This window comes from Equus quagga, chromosome 11, assembly GCF_021613505.1.
Source record: "Equus quagga isolate Etosha38 chromosome 11, UCLA_HA_Equagga_1.0, whole genome shotgun sequence".
In the NCBI taxonomy this organism is placed as follows: domain Eukaryota; kingdom Metazoa; phylum Chordata; class Mammalia; order Perissodactyla; family Equidae; genus Equus; species Equus quagga.
In genome coordinates this window covers 115,330,044-115,347,505 of record NC_060277.1, presented here as the reverse complement: position 1 = coordinate 115,347,505, position 17,462 = coordinate 115,330,044, and the positions used below count along the sequence as shown (strand labels likewise).

Below are 17,462 nucleotides of genomic sequence, written 5' to 3'. Positions count from 1 at the left end.
GGCCGCGGACGGGGGCGCACGGTCGGCCGGCTCCGGCCTGGCGGCGGGGGCGCGGAGGGGCCGCCGGCCGCGCTCGTTACCTGCAAGTTAAACACCTGGACCGGCAGCGGCATCTTGGCCCACCCCGCCGCGGCGCGCCGTCCACTTCCGGGGCAGTGCGGCCGCTGCTTCCGGGTCGCGGCGGGGGCGGGGCGTCTCTTAAAGGGGCCGCGGCGCGCGCCTGGCCCGGGCGGTGCCCGCCGGTCCCGCGGCCGCATGAGCCGTGCGCGGGGGGTGCTGTGCCGGGCCTGCCTCGCGCTGGCCGCGGCCCTGGCTGCGCTGCTGCTGCTGCCGCTGCCCCGCGCCCCCGCCCCAGCCCCGGCCTCAACCCCTGGCTCGCGCGCGCCCCCTGCCCGCGCCTCCGCCCCCCGCCTGCGGCCCGACGACGTCTTCATCGCCGTCAAGACCACCCGGAAGAACCACGGGCCTCGCCTAGGGCTGCTGCTGCGCACCTGGATCTCCCGGGCCCGCCGGCAGGTGGGCCCCGCCTCGCGACTCCATACCGAGACCCTGACCCCCCGGACCAGACCTTCGTCCCGGGATCCCTGACCCCGGGACCCCTGCCCCAGGATCCCTGACGCTGAGACCCCTCCCCGCCCCTGGCCCCGGGACTCCTGCTCTCGAGACCCCTGACCGCCAGACCCTCGTCCGCAGGATCCCCACCATCGGGATCCCTGACCTTGGGACCCCGCCCCCCAGGACCCCTCTGGGATCCGTGCCCTGGCACTCCACCCACGGGAGCCCTGACCCCAGGAGCCCCGCCCTAGGGATCCCGGGACTTGCTACCCACTGCTGTATCCCCAGCGTGGTGGCCATGCCCTGGGTCCTGAGTCCAGGGGGACCCAAAGCCCCCAGTACCCACCCTCACCTGCCCTTTACAGGGCTTGCTCCATGTTTGGGGTGATGCTCTGGGCAGGTTCTCCAGCTGGCACGGACCAAGACCCCAGAAAGTTCCAGTGAGAGCAAGCCTGGCCCCAACTGCACTGAGGATGCTGAAGATAGTATAGCAGGCTGTCTGGCTATTACTAGAACACCATCCTGTCTTCTCCCCCTACCCTAACCTGGCGTCCAAGCCAGGCCCAGCCTGGGGGCATATGTCTCATCCTGAGGTTCTGGCTTTGATACCCAAGTTCACCTGCTGGTCCCTCTACAGCTTCCCCCTCACTCGCCAGAGCCAAGGCCCTAGCAGGCCTGGGGGCCCTGGGGAGCACCCTTTGATGCGTCACAGCTTGTCTCTCCCTAGACATTCATCTTCACCGACGGGGATGACCCTGAGCTACAGCTCCAGGGAGGTGAGTGCGCTCCCCAGCCAGCCCTGCCATCGTGCCCGAGGGCCCCCTCCTCATGTACCCCTCTTTCCAGTGTTACACGTCCCCCTGCTGTGTACAAAGACCCAGAGGGCTTGAGTTATCTGCCCAGGGTCACACAGCTGGTAGAGGGCAGAGCCAGGATGCACACTCACTGCCCACACAGCATCCAGGGCCCCACCCTGTCAACCATGCTGTGCCTCTCGACCACTGGCAGACTTCCATGGGCTTCAGGCCGGAGCCACGTTCCCTGAAGCAGCGCCAGCAGGGAACCATTTCTCCCGAGGTTGCTCCTATCAGGACGGTCCCATCTCGTTTCCATTTCCCTGTGGGTTCCACTCTCGAGATTCCAAGAGGTTTTCATCTGCCTGGATCTCAAAGATTAACAACAGAGCCAGCCCATGAGGCCAAGCCAGGGTTGCAGTTGGACCCATCCTTGGGGCCTTGAGCAGGGCAAGGTGGCCTTCCTGATGTTTTGCCCTCACTCCACAGGGCAGGCTGGGGACAGGCCACAACCCAGCTATCGCTCTTCCCCTTTTTTTCTAACCCAGCAGGCAGCCACGTCATCAACACCAACTGCTCAGCTGTGCACACCCGCCAGGCACTGTGCTGCAAGATGTCAGTGGAGTATGACAAGTTCATTGAGTCTGGACGCAAGTAAGTGGAGCCCACACCCCCGGTGCCCCTGGCTCCACACACCTGGCCTGGGTCCCTTGGTCGAGAGACTTCTCCATTGCCCCCAGGTGGTTTTGCCATGTGGATGATGACAACTACGTGAACCCTGAAGGCCTGCTGCAGCTGCTCTCTGCCTTTTCACCCAACCAGGACGTCTACCTGGGGCGGCCCAGCCTGGACCACCCCATCGAGGCCACCGAGAGGGTGCAGGGAGGTGGAACTGTGAGTGCTGGGCCGAGGAGGGGCAGCCAAGAGCGTGGAGACACCCGTGGGGAAGGGCAGGGGCTCGGGGCCGGTGCCTGATCCACCCGGGTGGGGTGTTTCAGGAGCTTTGGCAAGCGAGGAGGGGCTGGGGCCACAGGCCATTGGGTTGCAGAAGCCCCCATCCCCTTGGGGCCTAGAGATCTTTTGCCTCTTGGGCTAGGAGCTGCTAAGGGGTGGCTTAAGAACCACAGTCGGGATGTCCAGACAAAGAGTCGGGGACAAGAGCTCTGACTGATGGCTCCCTTCTCCCAGGTGACAACCATCAAGTTCTGGTTCGCTACCGGTGGGGCTGGGTTCTGCCTGAGCAGAGGTCTTGCCCTCAAGATGAGCCCGTGGGCCAGGTGGGTGGGGGTTTGTTGCCCGGGCTGGGAGGCGGGGGCCGGGGCCGCCGGGGACTGAGGAGGTGCTGACCAGCACCCGCCCCCAGCCTGGGCAGCTTCATGAGCACAGCTGAGCGAGTGCGGCTGCCGGACGACTGCACGGTGGGCTACATCGTGGAGGGCCTGCTGGGCGCTCGCCTGCTACACAACTCGCTCTTCCACTCCCACCTGGAGAACCTGCAGAGGCTGCCACCTGACACTGTGCTCCAGCAGGTATGGCCCACCAGGGGCCAGGCCCTGGGCTCCTGGTGCCTTAGCAGTGTCCCTACCTCGGGGCCTTGCCCCGACTCTGCTCCCTGAGAGGCCTGGTCTGACTCCAAGATGGTCTCTCGACTGAGCAAGGGCTCTGGGAGGGATGGGCACAGGGCTGGGGGGGGCCAGCACTGCAGTGAAGTTGTGGTGGACCCTGGACTTGGCCTACTTGGACCCAGGGTTTCCGTTGCAGTGGGGGCACCCCGTTTCACATGGGCGTCATTTGTAAAGAACAGCTGCTGTGCTGGCCTCAGTGCCTGGGGGCAGCTGGGCAGTGGTCCGAGTGGTGATGGGAGTCGCAGACCAGGCCGCAGGGAGGGGGACTCAGCTTTGAGCAGGAAATTCCAGATGCTCGCCCTGAGCCGTGCACCAGCTGTCTTCCTGAGGCGTCTTCTGTGCTGGCCATGCCTCTCAGCCCACGTCACCCTGCTCTGTTCCTGACCCTGCCATGGCCAACTTGGGGTGGGGGTTGTGGGCACAGCTCCCCCAGCAGGGGAGCCAGGAGGCTGAGTGGCCTCTCCTGGGTGGATTCCTGAGGCGAGTAGAGGAGTTGGCCCTGAGAGGGTCACTTGCTGTCCTTCCCTCTCCCAGGTCACCCTGAGCTACGGGGGTCCTGAGAACCCACAGAACGTGGTGAACGTGGCTGGGGGCTTCAGCCTGCAGCAGGACCCCACACGGTGAGTGAGCAGTGGGGAGGAGGAGCTGCCAGGGCCCCGCAGGAGCTCTGCTGCCAGCCCACCCCTCCCTCAGTGCTGACCTCCACCTCTTCCTTCCCAGGTTTCAGTCCGTCCACTGCCTTCTCTACCCAGACACAGACTGGTGTCCTGTGCAAAAGTAGGGGAACCTCGCTTCACGGTGACCCTCGACCCCTGACCCAGGGGTGGCTCTGACTCTGCCCCAGGTGCAGGTGGTCCATGCCTGCCCAAAGGAGCAGGAATAGTGCTGCCCACTCCTGGCCTCAGTTGGCGTCCTCAGGCAGCCACGGTCAAAGGCACGGCTACACCCAGTGAGATGTGGGTGCCCAGCAGACACTCGAGCTGGCCCTGGGGAAGCCCATGGGACCTGGCGCTGTGGGAGAGTGAGAACAGTGCTGCCTGCCCTGCCCGTGGGTTCAGGCTCTGTGGGGTGCGGGGTACCTTGGAACGAGCAGGAAGCCGCCCATGCCCTCCAGCCTGGAGGCTTGCTCCCCTGGGAAGAGTCTCTACCCTAGGGTCTGGGGGCCTGGGAGGGCACTGGCATCCGGCTCCCAGGGCTCTGTGCTGCCCTCCTGACCCTGCTGGAAAGGGGGCTCCAGACAGACCTGTTCTTGAGGCCAGGGTCGTGCAGGAGGCTTCAGCTGACCCTCAGTGACTGCAGAGGCTTTCTGTGCCTTGTGGGGGAAGCTGCTCTCCCCACACAAGGCTTGGTGCCCTGCGGGGGAATCGAGGTCTCTGAGGGAGCTGCAGTGAAGGACTCAGGCTTTGGGCATGGCTGATTTCTAGCCAGGGCATCTCCATTCGGAGGCCACCTTATTGGGAGGCCCTTGGCCAAGACTTCTGTCAGGTTCTTCAGCCAAGACCTGCTTAGTGAGGAGCCTTGAAGACACTGCTCTGCTCTGACTCGTTACTCAGTACTTTTCGCCCCTTCCTCCTCCCTCTCTCCCTGGCCCCAAGTCCGCAAAACAGCAGGAGCCCTTTGCTTGGGGCTCCCTCTGCAGGGAGCATCCTCTTCCGGTGGGCACTGGTTCTGCCTTTCCACAGGCGCGGAGAACGGAGCAGGGGAGCCCACACCTCCGTTTTGGCCTCCTGCTGTGCTACTGTGACGTGTGAATAAAGGCTCGATCATGACCCTCCATCTGGCTCCTTGTCTTCATGGACCAGCACAACACCTGGCAGCTCAGCTGCTGGCAGGGCCACACAGCATCCTGCTCCTCCCCGGGAAGGCTCCGCCCTGAGACAGTCTTCATCCCAGGGACTTCTGCATTCCTTACAGCCCTGCCAGCTGAGCCTTAAACTGCCACTGGACTCTTCTGCCGGAGCCAAAGCATATAGTGAGGGGTGGCAGGAGTGAGGTCCTGCGGGGAATGATGGAAACGGGACCAACCTTGTCCCAGGAGGCGGTCTTCTGGAGAGTGATGCTTGCTTTCTCCCTCCATTGTGGAACACCTAGCATGTGTGCATGCATATGCACACAGATGTGTACAAGTGTGCATACATATGTACATGGGTGTGCATGGCATGAATATGTGTCAATTGTGGAAACATGCGTGACTGGCAGGGTATGTGGGTATACACATATGTGCATGGTTGTGTGTGTACATGGGTGTATTGCATGGGTACGCACATGCGTGCATGGCTGTGTATACAGATGAGTGTATGTGCATGTGCATTAGTGTGTGCGTGACTGTGATTGTACATGGATGTGTGTGCACACGTGTGCATGGCTGTGTAGCTGTGTGCAAATGTCTGTATGTGGAGGGCGGGCAGGCAATACTCAAATAAGCAGATTGGAGTCAGCATGGGCCGTTTTCCGTCTGACTCGGTGGTGCACGGCCAGGAGGGAAACGCATCCCAAGGACACTCTTAGGGTCAAGCATCATGAGTCTTCAGGGCCTGGGGCTGCCCGGGACCCAGGGGAAGGCCCCTACCTTTGTGCGCTGTCATGCTCTGGGCTGGAAGAGGAATGTTGGGAGTCCAAACAAGGGTAAGGGGTGGTGAGTTTAGCAAGCCTGCAACCCCGTCTCAATAAAAACAGAGCAAATTCTTGAAACTTGCTCTAGAAATGTCGCAGGAACAATAAAAGGACCCATAGAGAAAGAGGCGCCTGCGTCAGGTGTCTGCCTTCCCCGCGTGGCCTGCGTCCCACCTTGTGTGGACGTGCAGTTTGCTTGGTGCTCCGTTCGTGGCAGCAAGGGAGCTCCGTGTCCTCCTTGTCCTCTTAACGTCATGTGAGCATTTCCCTCCTTCCTGAGCCTGCTTTATGTCCCTCGCCTTGGCCCTGCCCGTGAACACGATGTCCACGGATGGCGAGGGAGGTGGAAGCGAACGTGTTCACCCGATAGAAAGTGTGTCTGGGGAGAACTTCCTATGAGCGGGTTATTATTCAAAACACGTGAGTGGGTTTTTGGCTCTTCTCTGCGGGCAGATGCTTTCCAAAAGAGTGAGTTCAACTTGCAACGCAGCTGAGAAAGGAAAATTGTATCTCTTCTACCTCCACTCTCTCTACTGATCTAATCGTTTAAAACAGCATCTGTGGTGCAGCTGTTAAGTTCACAGGTTCTGCTTTGACAGCCGGAGGTTCACCAGTTCGGATCCCGGGTATGGACATACGCACCACTTGTCAAGCCACGCCGTGGCAGGCGTCCCACGTATAAATTGGAGGAAGATGTGCATGGATGTTAGCTCGGGACCAGTCTTCCTCAGCAAAAAGAGGAGGATTGGCAGCCAATGTTAGCTCAGGGCTAATCTTCCTCAAAAACAAATAAACATCATCTTGTATACTAGTAGATATGAAATGGTGATTTTTCAGTATTTAAATCATTCCCCGAGGTTTGATTTTGCCATGAGTTTGTGAGCTAAGCCTGTTCCATTTGTCTCTCTCCTTAATGGTCTAAATTTATGTCCACTTACTCAGGTCTCAGGACCAGTCACTCATGAGACCAAAACTTATGAGTTTTGCGTTCTTGACGTACAAGGATGAGCTTGTCAACCCTGTAAACCTTGTTAAAATTAATTATATGTTCTTGGACTTCCATCAAAGGTTTTCGGGACAAGTGTCTACTGAACATCCATACACCACATGTCATTGCAAGCCAGGCATGGAGCAAGCACTGGAGGGATGACGACCAGCAGAATGGACCAGCTCCCCAGGGCTGGGGAGTGTTGGGGGTGAATGGGGAATAAGTGCCAATGGGTGTGGGTTTTCTTTTAGGGTGATGAAAATCCTCATTATTTGCAGATTCTGTATTTGTGAATTCGCCCACTCGATACATTTATTGCATTTCCAAAATCAATACTTGCTTTCCTAGACGTGCCCAGACGCGTGAAGACTAGCGAAAACTTTGAGTCCCGGGATGTGCCCATCCCCAGCTGAGGCTGACCTGAGCTGGGCTCTGCCTCAGGGATGCCAGGAGGATGGAGCCGGCAGGGGGCAGTGCGGAGGAAGGCAGGAGGCTGAGGCTCCCGGAGCCAGCGGGGCAGGTTTGGGTCCAGTTCCGGCGCCTGTTGGTGGAGTGGCCTCAGGCGACTCACTTCACGCTTCTGGGCCTCCTGTTCTCCTTTGTAAACTACAGAAAACAGAATCTACCATATTGAGCTGTTTTTAGGATTTCAGATTTATAATCTGTAAACGGTGTGTGTGTGTGTTTGCCCTAAGTATTAGCTAGTTCCATATTTGTGGCAATTTCACTCTCCTGTGGATAACGCGAATTAACTTTATGCTGGAATTAGGGCCTTTATTCTGGATTCTGGTGACGGTTACACAGCTCTGGGAACACAATAAAAATCACTGAACTGTCCACTTCAAAACGGTACACTTTTTGATATGTGCATGATATCTCAATAAAGATGTTATTTAAAGAGTCAGCCAGGATGAAATTCAAAATTGCAATTGCCCTATATTTATTAGATAATTGGAATTTATTAACAAACACATTCCCACAAAGAAATCTTTAGGATCAGATGGTTTCACTGGTGAATTCTATCAAACGTTCAAGGAAGGAATAGCATCAATATTACACAAGGCTTCCAGAAAATAGATGAGAAGAGGACATTTCCCATCTCATTTTGTGAGGCCAGCATAACTCTGGTACCAAAATGGGACAAACATATTACAAAGAAAATGGACCAGCTGAATCTGAAATGTGTATGGAAATACTACATGCATAGAATAGAAAAAGCAATCTTGAAACTGATACAGTTGAAGGACTTACACAGCCCCGTTTCAAGGCCTACTATAAAGCTACAGCATCGAAACAGTGTGGCACTGGCCACAGATAGAGTGTGGGGCACAGAGGAGAGCCCGGAACAGATACACACTCATGCTGCCACAGAGTTCCCAATGAAGTCACCAGAGCAATTGCATGGGGAAAAGCTTTTCAACATAGGGTGCTAGAATTAGTGTATGAATTAATTTCTTTATACTTAACGAGAGCAAGAAAAAAAGCCAACATGGAGTATGCATTAGTCAGGATGGGCTAGGCTGTGCTGCAGAAACGATGAAACTCAGAAAGTGTATTGGTTCACGTCGCATTATGACTTGTGTGGGTGGCTCTCTTCTAAGTGGTGAGTCAGGGATCCAGGCTGCTTCTACCCTTGTGCCCACCACCTTGTAGTTTAAAAGCCAACCTAGCGTCATCAGGTGAAACGTAGGGCAGAAGGAAGTATGAGGAAGGTGCTCACGATACTCACCACCTGAGGCCACAGGGGATACACACTCCTTCTCCAGCACTTCACTGGCTTGAAGAAGTCACACGGGCACCATAAGAGCCAGGGAAGCTGGAAAATGTGGAGAAGCGCCTGGGTCTGGTGAGCACTGTTCATCTGCGGGGGCGAGTAGACAGAGATGGTGTTTCTGCTGCCATGTTCTTATTACACATGTGTCACCATGAGATAAACATGTTGTTTCAGCCAGCTTTAATCGTGCTATTTGCCCCTGAAAGCACGCCTAACTGATATGAAATGTGAAGGACGGTCAATGACTGCAAATAGTTTTTGGAAGGAGTAGTAAGGGGAAGAAAAAGAAAGAAAAGAGGAATGAAGGAAAAAGGGGAGCTGTGGAGGGAGCCTCAGCTTGGGAGGGTGTCTCCTAGGGCTGCACCCAAAATTCAGCAGGTGATTGTCAGTGTTCTGTCTTTCAAGAGGACAGGAGACAAACACCTGCATTTTGAGAGCTCAGTCAGGGGTAGCCCCTGGGCAACCACCCTCTCCTAATCAACATGGTGAGGGAGGGTCGTGGGGGGCGGTCTCCACAGGAAGATCTTTTGGAACCAGGCCCAAGAGCCAGCACCAGCTGGGGGAAGGGTCTCGAGGGGCCTAAGAAGACGGAAATGCGTCTGAGCGGGGCCAACTCCCGAAGGGGTTGTGGGACTTTCCTAGAGTCAATGCTATGCTGGAGGAAGGGCCTATTCTCTCCATGGGACTGAGAGAGACCGGGGGACAAGGGGGGAGCAAGCAGAAGAGACTGAGGACCCAGTGACCAGGCCTGCAGAGGAGAAACGCTCCTCACCCCCAGAAAGGCATCCCGGCCCCGATAGCAGGACCATCAGTGCATTGGGCCCTGTGGCTGCAGGCTGGGGTCCGCTCTCCCATGAGCTGCTGACCCACAAAGAGTGTGGGCCTCTGTGACCCACTGTGGGGGAGGGGTCCAGGGAGGCAGCTTGCTGGCGGGATACTTGATGCCCCCTCCCTCGCTCTACACCCTGTCCGCCCTCGCAGGCCTTATCCTGGGAGCAGCTGGGGCAGATTTTCCCAGTGGCATCGCCTTATACTCAGCCACTCAGGCTTTGTGCCTCCCAAAACTCTGCAGCACCCCCTCGGAGGAGCGCTTCCCTACAGGGTAGAGCTCAATCTCCTGGCAAAGGAGACCTGCCCGCAGGCCCTCTCTCAGTCCATTCCTTGTAAATCATGTAAATCCCATTCTGTAGGGGGTGGAGCAGTCCCCAGACCTTTTCCCACCAGAGAAGATGTCAGCATTCCTGGGGGCAGGTGCTGATCCCAGGACCCAGGAGCCTCCAGGAAGAGGGACTCCTGCCCAATAACTCGGGCCCTCATCTCTTCAAAGCCCCGATGCTGAGCTATGAAGAAGTCAGCATCCTGGGGGCAGAGAGCCCCCTAAAGTGGGGTCGGGGGCTTTCAGGAGATGGCAGATGTAGGCAGGGTGGAAGGGCCTGAAAAAGACCCGGACCTCAGCTTTAAGCGAATCTTCCCTCCACTCCCAGCGCCCTCAGCCAGTGCTGAGCTCGGCCCCGCAACTTGTACGCCCTGAGCCCCTCCTCGTCACCCTCCCCTCTGAGACTCTGGGCCCCGGTGACACGGTAGGGACCCACTGCTGCAGGTGAAGCACAGAACCCACAAGCCGACATGGGAAGGGTGGGAAAGGCTGTGGTTTGGGGCTCACAGTCCACTCAGGGCAGTGTGTCCCACACGGCTCGATGAAGGTGGGGCGCAGGTGTTGGCTCCATGGTCCCCAAGGAGACCATGCAGGAAACCCTGTCTCGGTGGCCCCTGTGAGCTTGAACGTCCCTCTAAAGAGGGAGTGCTCTGGTAGGAAAGGCCTGGCCCTGAGATCACAGACACCCCCTTAGGCAAGCCCCACCCTGGGCTCCTGAGCACTGGATCCCACTCCCTGTGGGGAGCTCAGACGCCCCGGGGGGCAGGACCTGACCTGAACAACCCCGCCCCCCATATGGTCAGCTCAGGACAGTGGGCCTTGTCAGCTGCCAGCCACACAAGGACTGCCTGAAAGCCAGAAGGACCAGCATAGTGTCCAGGGAAGATGGAGCTGGAAGGTCTTCAGTCTTTCCAATCCCTTCCTTGTCCAGAAGAAAACAAAAGATGCCAGTGAGGTGGCCCTTGGCTGCTCTCCCGCAGAGGCCAGCCTTTCCCCAGCCCCCACCTGTGGTCCTGTTCAAAGGTTCTGGCGGTGGGCAGAGCTCCTGGCACCAGGTGCAAATCTGACCCAGTGGGAGTCCAGGAGCCACGCAGAGCCCGGGGAGCAGCGGCCGTCTCAGGGCCCATCACCGACACCAATGTGCCGTCAGCTGCCCTCCCCTGAGATCTGGTCCATGTGACCAGCTTCGGGGATAGCCAGGGCTCTGACCCCTCCTTAGGGTGACTGCCCTGCAGGACGACCCTGAGTGCAATGACAAGGAATTGGCCAAGCCTGGTTACTGGCTCAGCCCAGCATCAAGGTGGAACCTGCCGACATGCAGGCTCATCTTCAAGCTGCCATTCAGATGTGTGAGTGTCCATAGGGCCCATGAGTACACACATGAGCACATCCACGTGTGTCTGTGGGTGCATTGATGCATTGGACCCACATGTGTGTGCTGGTGCCTTCGTGTGCCTTGTTTGCCCGTGTGTATGCATGCATGTGCCCATGCGTGCACAGTCCTGTGTGCCTGTGTGGGTATGCACACGTGTTCCTGTGTGTGTGCTTCCATGTGCCTATGCCTATGTGAGTCCCTGTGTCTCCCTGTGTGTGTGCATATTTGTGCCCATGTGCCGCCACATGCACACCTGAGCATGTGCTCAGATTTGTCTGTGCCTCTGCGTGCCTGCACACACGAGTGGTGAAAGGGGAATGGTGACAGGTGTCCAGTGACCTGAACAGGTTGTCTCTCCTTCCCAGGGTCCTCTTACCTCTTCTCTCTCAGCCACACCTGCCTCTGGCCTCCTCCAGGAAGCCGCTCCCGTGCTGCCTCTGGCTGACGCTCTCTGCGCGGTCCATGTACTGTTCATCTCCACTTAGGGGTTCATAGCCCCTGTGTCTAGGAGGGTTTACTGTCAGTGGTGCTTTCTTGATAACAGTCCTATTGACTGTGATAAAGCCACACCTACCCAACTTGGACACGGGCCAGGCGTAGGGGTGAAAGTCTTCACTGCTCTTCTCTTTTTTGTTTTTTTTTTTTGAGGGAGATTAGCCCTGAGCTAACCAATCCTCCTCTTTTTGCTGAGGAAGACTGGCCCTGAGCTTACATCGGTGCCCATCTTCCTCTACTTTACACGTGGGACGCCTACCACAGCATGGCTTTTGCCAAGCGGTGCCATGTCCGCACCTGGGATCCGAACCGGCGAACCCCGGTCTGCTGAGAAGCGGAACGTGCGAGCTTAACCGTTGTGCCAGTGGGCCGGCCCCAACTGCTGTTATCTGAACTCATGCTCCTGCACTTGATCTTACCCACCTGCTTGACTATGAGCTCCCAGTGCAGGCACAGGCCGTGACTGGTATTCTTTGTAGCCACAGATTGGCCACCCCCATTGATTTGGGGCGTGTGTCATTAATTTGCTGATTCACTCTGCAGACACATGTTGGAAGCACACTCTGCTGTGTGCTAGGGAAATGGTGACAGAGAGAGTGCCCCTGGCCCCAGGGGTTCCAGGCTACCCCGAGGCAGAGAGAGCGTGAGTGAGAGAGGGGATGGAGGGGCTGAGAACCACCCCAGGGGCACAGAAGCCCAGAGGGAAGATGCTCAGAGGCGCTGACACGCCGCGGGGCCCAGAAGCCAAGAAAGCAGAGGGAGCAAAGAGCAGAGCAGACAGGTGCCAAGCAGGGAGACAGCTCAGGCCTCCACCTGCCGACTTGGCAAGCAGCATGGAGGCCTGTGGGTGACACGAGGAGACTCACGGCTTCAGCTTCATGGAGAGGGCAGTGAGGAGACGTGCAAGCACCTGCAGGTGCGATCCAGGTGAGGAGAGTGGAGGCCCAGAGACCACGGAGGAAACCTGGCCTCTGGGAGACGGCAGTGAGGACACAGGCAGATTGTGAAGTAGAACCAGTGGGCCCTGGTGGCCACAGGCAGCCAGCGGTGGACGAGGAAGGGTCTGGGCAAGTGCAGGCTCTGAGCTGAGCAGCAGGTGGCGACGGGGCGATGACTGTGGCCCAGGTGAGGGCTGAGTCATTCGGTGGTGACAGCTGTGGCTCACAGAGGAGCGCCTCGTTCAGCCTGGACAGCAGGAGGGCAGCCACCCTGCAGCGCCCAGCTCCGAGCTCAGGCGCCCATGTTCAGGAGGCAGGATGGTTTACAGACACTGTGCCGGCGAACCTCCTGCCGCCCACATTCTGGAGGTTCAGAGGACACAGTCACGGGACTGGGCCCTGCCCACCCTCTCAGACAAGGAAATTTCTAGGTGGCATCGGCCCTCCCTCGGAGAAACTGTCCAGCCTGGGCAGCAGGGTGTGACCTGAACTGTGGGGGGCCCTCTTTCCCAGGTGCCCCACACCCCCATCTCTGGCCTGTCAGGCGCCCTGTCCTCCCTGAGGCCCTGTGGCCCCTCTCGAGCTCAGCCTGGAGCTCGGGCTTCCCTGGCAGGTGTCCAAGGATCGGCCCTTTGGAGGGGCCTTCCCCTCAGAGCCCCACGTCCTTGGACCCCAGCCAGCTCGGTCCTCATGCCCGCCCCACCCCACTCAAGTGTCCCCTTTGCACCCTGGCCCCTGTCCAGTTTCAGGCAGGTTTTCTCAAGGGCACTCTCCTCACCAGGAGAAACAGAAAGACAATGAAACCTCCCTCCCTCCTGAGGGCCTTGAAGAAGGGAATTTGAGAAGGAACCCAGAGGCTTCTCTGGACCTTTGCTCATGTCCAACCCGGGCCTTTCCTGTGCAGACACCCTCAGGGCATCAGAGACCTGCCCCCTGCTCCTTCGTCACATGCAGGCACACGTGCACACGCGTGCACACACACACACTCATGTGCTGCGGGGCTAAGCTGTCAGTCCCCACCTCAAACTTCCCAAGGGTTTCCTGGAAAGCCAGACCCTCCCCACCTCATCCACCCTGGGGCGCCCCTGGTCCTCTTGCTCCAGCCCTCTGCTCTCCCAGGTTCCCAGAGCCCCCTGCCCCCACGGGAACACTGCCCACACTGTCCTCCCCATCCTGCTTCTCCCCAAGTCAGGTCCCCATGGCCAGAAGTGTGCGTGCCTGCATGTGCACACAAGCGCATGTGCAAGTGTGTGCCAGCAGCCCCTGCCCACAGCAGCCCCTCTCCAGGGCGGCAGATCCCAGGTTGGGCAGGGTCCTTGCCTCAGCACCGCACCCCCACCCTCCATCAGCTACCTCTGAGTAAACCCCAGAGGGGGTGCTGCGCCTGGTCAGCTCTCCACTGAGGCCGCCTTCTAGCTCAGGCTGGCTCTTGGCCGGTGGCTGGGCACGGGCCAACTCTGTGCTGACCAGCTCATGAGAGTGGACAAGGCCCTTCACCTCCTGCACCTGCCACCCTCACCCAGCGTCTGGCAGTGCCTGGCCCTCGGGCTGTGCTCATGGCGGGAGAACCCCAAAAGAGAAATAAGCCAAGGCGGTGGCTTATTGAGGACCTAAAGAGAAGTCCACGTCCCAACCCCCAGACCCTGTGGATGCGATCTTATTTGGAAAAAGAGACTTTGCACATGTGATTGAGTTAAGGAGCTTGAGAGGAGGTCCTCCCGGATTGGACTGGGACCTAAATCCAGTGACAAATTTCCTTATGACACAGAAGAGGAGATGCAGACAAGTACAGAGGAGATGGCCACGTGAGGAGGAGCAGACACAGGAGTGATGTGGCCAAAAACCAAGTGATGCTCAGAGCCACCAAGAACTGGGAGAGGCAGGAAGGCTGTTCCCCTGGAGCCCCTGGGGAGCCTTGAGGGAAAGAGAGCCTGAAGCTGATCACTCTGGAGCAGGAGGGACCAGGAGCTGGTGGGCGGTGGTGCCAAGTGGAACAACCAGCTGAGAAAGGATGCAGATCAGCGGGGCCTGGGAGCGACGACTGGGAGTGGCTACAAGGAGCAGTCTGGTGAAGGGGTGGCAGCGCCATTCAAGTGGATTTTGGGAGGAAGGAGGTGGTGAGCAAAGCTTCTCTCTCGAGGAGTTCTGAAACGAGGGAACGTGTGTGGTAGCTGGTGCAGGTTTTGCTTTTCTGCTGGTTTGTTTAAGAAGAGAAAATAGCAACTCATTGTTGGTGTGGAAGGGACCGGGAGGCGGCATTAACGATGTAGGGTGGTGCGGCTCCCTCCCCGGGGAGCTGGCCTTCAAGAGGGGATGGGGCTGGGAACAGAATGCTGGGGTGTGCCAGGAGGGTAGGGTTGGGCAGCGCTGGGCGCCAGGTGCTGGGGGAGGCAGGCCATCAGCTAGGAGCTAGGAGCGTGGTGTCAAGTGTCGGCAGAGAACGGGAGGTGAGAAAGCCACATGGTCAAGTGAAGGAGTGGGCAATGTGGGCAATCCCAGGAAGCTCAGAGGGCCATGCAGTTTGTGGGCGTGTCTGGGGTGGTCACCTGCGTGTTTTCTCGGCCTACAAACGATAGGAGTTTCACTGGACCCAAGTGAGTCCACTCCTTGGTGAGTTAATCAAAGTACCCGGGAAGTAGTTGCTACTAGTAGATGCAGAATTTCGTATAAAACACGCAGCCAATAAAATGGAGACCACAGGGAAGGATTTCACAAGGCTGTGGCTCCCCACACAAGGAGAGAGGACGCCTTTGATTTGGGGTCCAGAATGAATATGCAAGAAGGCAGTTTTGTCCTTCCACGCAGAGGCGGGCACAGGCTGGCACATGCACAGGTCAGACACATGTCTCCACGTACACCGCATCTTATGTTAACAGGACTTTAGGGCCTCCTGGGGCGGCATTTCTAATATTTTAACGGAGTAAAGGTTACTTTCCACTCTTCTGCACAGGTGTCACTCCTGCAGTGTGGTTTGAACGGGTCTGAGCTGGTTCAAGCCGAAGGGGAGCTGCATATCCTCCTGAAAAGTGACTTTGAGGAAGTATTGAACACTGACGGCAATTGTTAAAACTGTGGAATGCTGACAGCATTTGTTAAACAGCTTTTTAAGATACTTAAGCAACAAGTGACTGGCAACCTAAGTAACTCTTTAAGCGATCGGGACAGGAGGAGTTGGATTGAGCAGGTGTGGAGGAGACATTAGTGCCTGCCTAAGGTTCCTCTGCTCCCTGCCCTGCTCCAGCCGCTCTAAGTGTAGGGGAGACCACAAGACTCGTCCTGCCCATGGGCTGTGGGTGGGACTAACGCGTGTCACTTCCAGGCCCAAGCTGCCAAGAGCAGGTGCAGGCTCGACGGCTGCCTCCTGTGATGTCCAAGTTCCAGATGCTGTGGCTACAAGATGGTGGCACCTCCACCAGCCTGCGTCCCTGAGTGGCTGACCCTGGGCCTCTGGCTTGAGTTTGAGAGTTTTCGCTACATTAATCCACTGAGATTGTGGGGTTTGTTATTCCAGAAGAGCATGGCCTACTGCCGAGGAGCTCAGCAAACCCCAATCTGAGCGAGCAGTTTCCACAAGACCGCCCTCACTGCAGACACCAGCCACGAGCCTGGGGGTCCCCAGGACCACCCTCACTGCAGACCAGCTGGCTACGAACTCAGGGGATCCCACAGCCACCCTCAGCTTCCATAATTCTCTACAAAGACCCACAGAACTCAGGAAAGTGCCCTCCTTACAATGACAGATTTATTACAGCAAAGGGATATAGAAAATCAGCCAAAGGGAGAGACGCAGAGGGTGGAAACTGCGAGAGGCCAAACACGGCTTTGGGCTGTCTCTCCCCACAGACTCCTGAGGTGTGACCACACACATGGAGTGTTGCCAACCAGCGAAGCTTGCCCCAACCTTTGACATCCAGAGTTTTTATTGGGGCTTCGTCACCTCCTGCTCGTGACCTTAAGACTCCAGCTCTTTCCAGAGGTCAGAACCGACACAGTGTGTCCCCAAGCTGCGGCATTAATACTCTGACTATCAGGTGGCCAAGGCCCCAGGCAAACCAAGGTGCTCCCGGCAGGCAGGGGCCTGGAGCTCCTCTTCCAGGGGTTGAGGCAGGGGCCAGACCTGTCTGGGCAGCTCATTCTTCACGGCAAGCCTGATGCAACACGGCTGGGGTTTTGCCAAGCAGACTCATGACATACATGGACACCTGCTCCTGACCCCAGTCCAGTTAGGGGCTCACAGCAGGGGCGGCCCCGTCACAGCTCCAGCCACACTTCTTGTGGCCTGCTCCTTTGTCCCTTTCCCTGTGTGGCGTGGGCAGGTCCGCGTGTGCATCGCAACCACTCAGCACAAGCTGGGCTCGTGGTGGTTCCTCATGTTGCTCAATGAGGAGCAGAGGACTTTCCTTTGGAAGAGACTCTGACGAGCCCATGTCAGGGGGCCACAGAGTGCTGCACCCCGGGGCAGGCGTGGCAAACCCTTCTCCAGGCTGCCCTCATCCTGGATTGGATGCCCCTCCAGATTCTGTCCGGCCTTGGGCGGGGCGGTAGGGGGGGGGGGGGGGTGGAAGTGCCCTCACCCTCTTGCCTCAGGGCCGTATCCATGGGCAGACAGCCTCGATGGCCTGCAGGGCCAGAGGGCAGAGGGCAGCCTCAGGAAGGCCAACTCTGGGGAACGAAGAACCCAGAATCTCAGGGGTAGAAAAACCGTCAGTAATGCAGGTATGAGGGCCACTGTGTGTGTGCATGTGTGGCGTGTGTGTGTGTGTGTTGTGTGTGAGTGTGTGTGGTGTATAATGGTGTGTGTGGTGTGATGTGCTGTGTGTGTTGTATGTTGTGTTCTAGTGTGTGTGGCATTGCGTGTGGTGTGTATGGTATATACAACTATGTGTGGTGTGTGATGGTGTGTCTGTTTGTGGTGCATGGTGGTATATGGTGTCCATGGTGTGTTGTGTATGTGGTATGTGAGTGTGGTGTGCAATGTGTGTGTGGTATGTGGTGTGCATGTGGTATGTGTGGTATGCGTGTGGTGTTTGATGTGTGGTGTGTTTATGTGGTATCTGTGGGGTATGTGTGTGGTGTGGTATTTGTGTGGTGTGTGTTGTGTTTGGTATGTGTGGTGTCTGTGGAGTCTGTGGTATGTGTGGTATGTGCT

General features: G+C 57.7%; 2 protein-coding genes and 1 long non-coding RNA gene across 5 annotated transcripts in view; 1 reads left to right on the top strand and 2 right to left on the bottom strand.

Moving 5' to 3' along the window:
* GPS1 (G protein pathway suppressor 1) overlaps positions 1–1,047 on the bottom strand; it is a 6,766-nt gene extending 5,719 nt beyond the window's left edge. For 2 of the 3 annotated variants that reach the window (XM_046675137.1, XM_046675138.1), the window contains exon 1: positions 81–434. In XM_046675137.1, coding sequence (XP_046531093.1) covers positions 81–434 — 354 coding nt within the window. Of the gene's footprint in view, positions 1–80; positions 435–907 lie in introns of those variants that run through there. The other variant, XM_046675141.1, reaches the window with a different exon arrangement.
* On the top strand, positions 381–4,748 carry RFNG (RFNG O-fucosylpeptide 3-beta-N-acetylglucosaminyltransferase). Its single transcript, XM_046675144.1, has 8 exons — positions 381–516; positions 1,193–1,331; positions 1,898–2,003; positions 2,090–2,243; positions 2,538–2,626; positions 2,713–2,878; positions 3,509–3,594; positions 3,695–4,748. Exons 3-8 carry the CDS (start codon positions 1,963–1,965, stop codon positions 3,753–3,755), a joined length of 597 nt encoding a protein of 198 aa, XP_046531100.1. The 5' UTR covers positions 381–516; positions 1,193–1,331; positions 1,898–1,962; the 3' UTR covers positions 3,756–4,748.
* A 1,953-nt stretch (positions 4,749–6,701) lies between these two features.
* On the bottom strand, positions 6,702–11,382 carry LOC124247606 (uncharacterized). The gene is made up of 3 exons (XR_006890775.1): positions 11,257–11,382; positions 8,305–8,436; positions 6,702–7,181 (listed from the first exon to the last, which is right to left on the bottom strand). It is a non-coding gene; the product is annotated as an uncharacterized LOC124247606 (long non-coding RNA).
* Between the last annotated feature and the right edge of the window lie 6,080 nt (positions 11,383–17,462).

Excerpts from the sequence above, each read along its gene's own strand:
- RFNG (XM_046675144.1), top strand. The coding sequence starts at position 1,963 with ATGTCAGTGGAGTATGACAAGTTCATTGAGTCTGGACGCAA. Across the intron at positions 2,004-2,089 it reads TTCATTGAGTCTGGACGCAA|GTGGTTTTGCCATGTGGATG; the intron begins GTAAGTGGAGCC and ends CATTGCCCCCAG. Across the intron at positions 2,627-2,712 it reads AAGATGAGCCCGTGGGCCAG|CCTGGGCAGCTTCATGAGCA; the intron begins GTGGGTGGGGGT and ends ACCCGCCCCCAG.